The sequence below is a fragment of the Cryptotermes secundus genome, unplaced genomic scaffold, assembly GCF_002891405.2.
Source record: "Cryptotermes secundus unplaced genomic scaffold, Csec_1.0 scaffold10094, whole genome shotgun sequence".
NCBI lineage: Eukaryota > Metazoa > Arthropoda > Insecta > Blattodea > Kalotermitidae > Cryptotermes > Cryptotermes secundus.
Window position 1 is genome coordinate 10,688 of NW_019732900.1, and position 3,500 is coordinate 14,187.

Below are 3,500 nucleotides of genomic sequence, written 5' to 3' on the forward strand. Positions count from 1 at the left end.
GGTTGCTAGGCAGCGCAGGTAAACAGTGGTTGCGAGAGATGATGGTAATAACAGCGGTACACAACGTTGCTAGCACGACTGTGGCAGACAACAGTGGTGCCTATTACGTGGCCGTTTTCTGTGTTGTCCGGAACAAGGCTAGATACGGAGCAGCGAAGACTATTCACGGTCAGTTCCGAGAGAGTTCTCAAGGCACCTACCTACGAGTTAGTTCCGAGTTAGCCAGCAACCAGTCAATTGTATTCTGGCTTTTGCAGTGTAGTACTGGTGGTACTGCCGATCACAGTAATTGTCAGATTGTAAATTGTGTGATTGTAAGTGCGGAAGTGGAATAAATTCGCTATAACCAACAAGGCGTGAAGTTATTTGTCACGTTATACACCCAACACGTGACAATACTATGGCTGCTTTACCCCTTAGAAAAGAATCCCCAGTATCCACTAGACAAGAAGTTATGTGGTCCATGGGGTTGGTTTACATAACACAGCAAAAAAAAAAAATACACACCTCTCCCAGAAATTTGTACTCTGAGTGTCCAATCTGTAAGTGAGCCCTCCTGACTCAGTACATGTGTAACCATACAGATGCATACCTTGAATTTAACAGTTTCCCTCGAATGTATGGGAGGCTTCCCGTGAAGTCACATGCTTCTACTGTAAATGTCACCTGGTCTCCTATGTTTACTGAAGTCCCAGGCCACTTTTCATCTGTCTCATCCATGGATCGTGGAACAGACACGTGGAAACACTTGTGAACCAGGCAACCAATATGGTCCACACTTTTCTTGTTTACAGTGCCTATATACAAATTAAAATATTACCTCATGGACATTCTCTGATGGCTGCAAGATATCTTCACATTCAGATGGTGCTATGGCTATGAAAATTTGCCACAAAAAAGTAAGAATAGTTTAATTGTTGGACAACAGATGCTACATTCATTTAAAGATGTACTCCGATATGCTCTTTGAATACACTCATCCCCCACTAACTAATGATCTGATCCATTAACACTCCCTCAATTTGTCCAAATATCAAAATGTGTACTGTTTCCCATTCAACTGATGATTGCCGTTGTTTATGCACACTGGTAACATTTACAAGCTCAGTGATGGCTAGCCATTCTGGTAGTGTGGCTGTGCAATCTTATCAACATTCACTGATTTTCATCACATTTTGAAACTGAACAAAACTGGTGAAATTATGGGCCCCAAAAATGAAAAGCAAAGCAAACCAACCAACAAATCGCTGATATCATTTCATGGAACCAGTTACCATCAGTTAATGGGAGGATGACTGTAAAATTGGAGAACAAACTCCATACAAGAAGTCTGACTATACAGACCAAGTATTATGGTATTAACAAATCAAAACTCTGCTGTAGGGGTCAGAGTACTGCTTTTGACTTTACAGCGGCCCGGGTTCAATCCTGGGTCTGGTCAAGTGGGATTTGTGGTGGACAAAGTGACACTGGGGTGGGTTTTCTCAGATTACTTCGGTTTCCCTTGCCAATCTTCATTCCACCAAATTCTCCATCATCATAATCACCCGGGCCAGGCTACAATAGGCCAATCAGTGGCCGCCGTGCAGAGTGGACCCAGTTGGACTCCACGCCCCACTAAGCGAATTAAAAAAAATAAATAGCTTGGGGAATTTCTCCCCCACCCTTCTCCAGTAAGAAAAGTGCACATATTGATAGAGCAAGATGAGAAGCCAAGTCGTACTCATATCTGATGGATTTACTGTGCAGTGCAGAATTATTATGCCCATTTCTTTTCTCCTGTCACAAAATAATGTCACTTTAAGAATGTCTCCCATTGTGAACAACTATATTGAACACATTAATTTGCCGTCTTTCATATCATTCACTCTGATTCTGACAATAATGTAAATGGCAAAATATGGTGGGTAGATCAGGGAAAGAGAAGTGTGGCCTGGCAGAGGAGGAACAGATTCTTCCTAAGAGCAGAGGTGAAACTTGAATTTCAGCTTACAGTTTACATATTTTCTGAGGGCTACAAAAAAGGTGCAACGGATACATTATATTACATAGATTCATGAAGTGCATCCAATGAACATACAACTGGAGGTGGTTGGGGACACTCATGTCTGGACATGTGCTCTCACGTTTCAGCTCCAAATTACTGGATAAATCAATTCCAAGCTGTTCTAATAATGGTATGTTATACTAAGGATTACGGTTCCTTAACTTCATCCAATGTCCATTATTCCAAACAGAATGTCATTTTTCGGCACTTGAAACTTACATGAAACCTTAAAAAATTTGTCTTGAAAGTTGTGGTCTACATGAGACAATGCCTGGTCTTAATGGTGGTCAGACTATACACCAGGAAACTTGTCTCCCATGCCACAACTTCAGTGATATTTTCATCTTAATATCAAATTATAAAATAATAATAATAAAAAAACTATGAAATTCCACCTACTGAAAAGTTACTTACCTAATAATATACATCCTACTTCTGGTGTAAATATATAAAATTCAGCTTCAATATCAAGATGCATGTAAGAATCATCATTTATTATTGTTGCTCTATCTGTAAGTATCTTCACATTCTTGTAGCCCAAGATAAATCCTTTGAAGCTGCAATTTAATAAAGGTTAAGTTAACTGAAATAAGGAAGGATAATTCATAAAAATTAATTACATTAATTGCCCTTCTTTCATGTCAAAATGGGATAGGCCAGCATGAACTATAATGATTTGTTTCTGTGAACAATTTTTCACACAGAATTTGCAGATATTAGGGTAATCAAATGAAGGATGATGATATCAGGAGGACATGGGAGAGATGAGAAATTCATACAAAATTTCAGATATAAATCCTGAATACATGAAACAACTTGCAAGACCTAGGCGAATATGTGAAGGTAATATTAAATTTGTCAAAATCAAAGTTATGTTACAACAGACAGTTGGTCAGTCAGTCTGTCTTGGAATAAAGCACACATCTGGGGCTTGAGACCAGATCTTTATTACTGTCAGACAGTTACAGGCTTGTTGATGTGGGGCACTCTGACGAGAGGAGGGGTCTATCACTTGCCAGTCAGCAGTAATTAGTCAGTTGTCAGTATATACAATTTTCATTTTACATGTTATTAAATGTATATACAATATATACAAGGTCTCTATCAGTCCAGGCTCAGTACAGCAGATCATGCCCTATCCTTAGTAGCTCCTGTTACAATGTCAGTTTAGTCACTTGAAGGTTCATATCCTTCACTGCCTCCAAGTTTAAGCCTCTCATATCCTGTGTCAGGGTTTGCCTTGTCCAATGTTGTGAACATTTACATTTTCATGATTTTGTATGACCTCTGCTTGTTTCATGCATAATTTTGTTATATATGTACAGAAGTTTGAAAGCCGTGTGCAAATCACAAATTTAAATTTGGTTTTGAACGTGAGTGTGACGGTTGAACTAGTTCCATCTGGCTCAGCTCGCTAAAGAAATTCACATGTCTATCAGAAATGCTTCATGAG

General features: G+C 39.2%; 1 protein-coding gene across 1 annotated transcript in view; it reads right to left on the reverse strand.

Moving 5' to 3' along the window:
• Nucleotides 1-2,604, reverse strand: part of LOC111867860 (DNA-directed RNA polymerase I subunit RPA43) — a gene marked incomplete at its 5' end in the record, with an annotated part of 5,182 nt that extends 2,578 nt beyond the window's left edge. Inside the window, 2 exon segments of the mRNA XM_033752838.1 lie at nucleotides 593-797; nucleotides 2,462-2,604. Of these exon segments, the coding sequence (XP_033608729.1) occupies nucleotides 593-797; nucleotides 2,462-2,604 (348 nt within the window).
• Nucleotides 2,605-3,500: the final 896 nt, after the last annotated feature.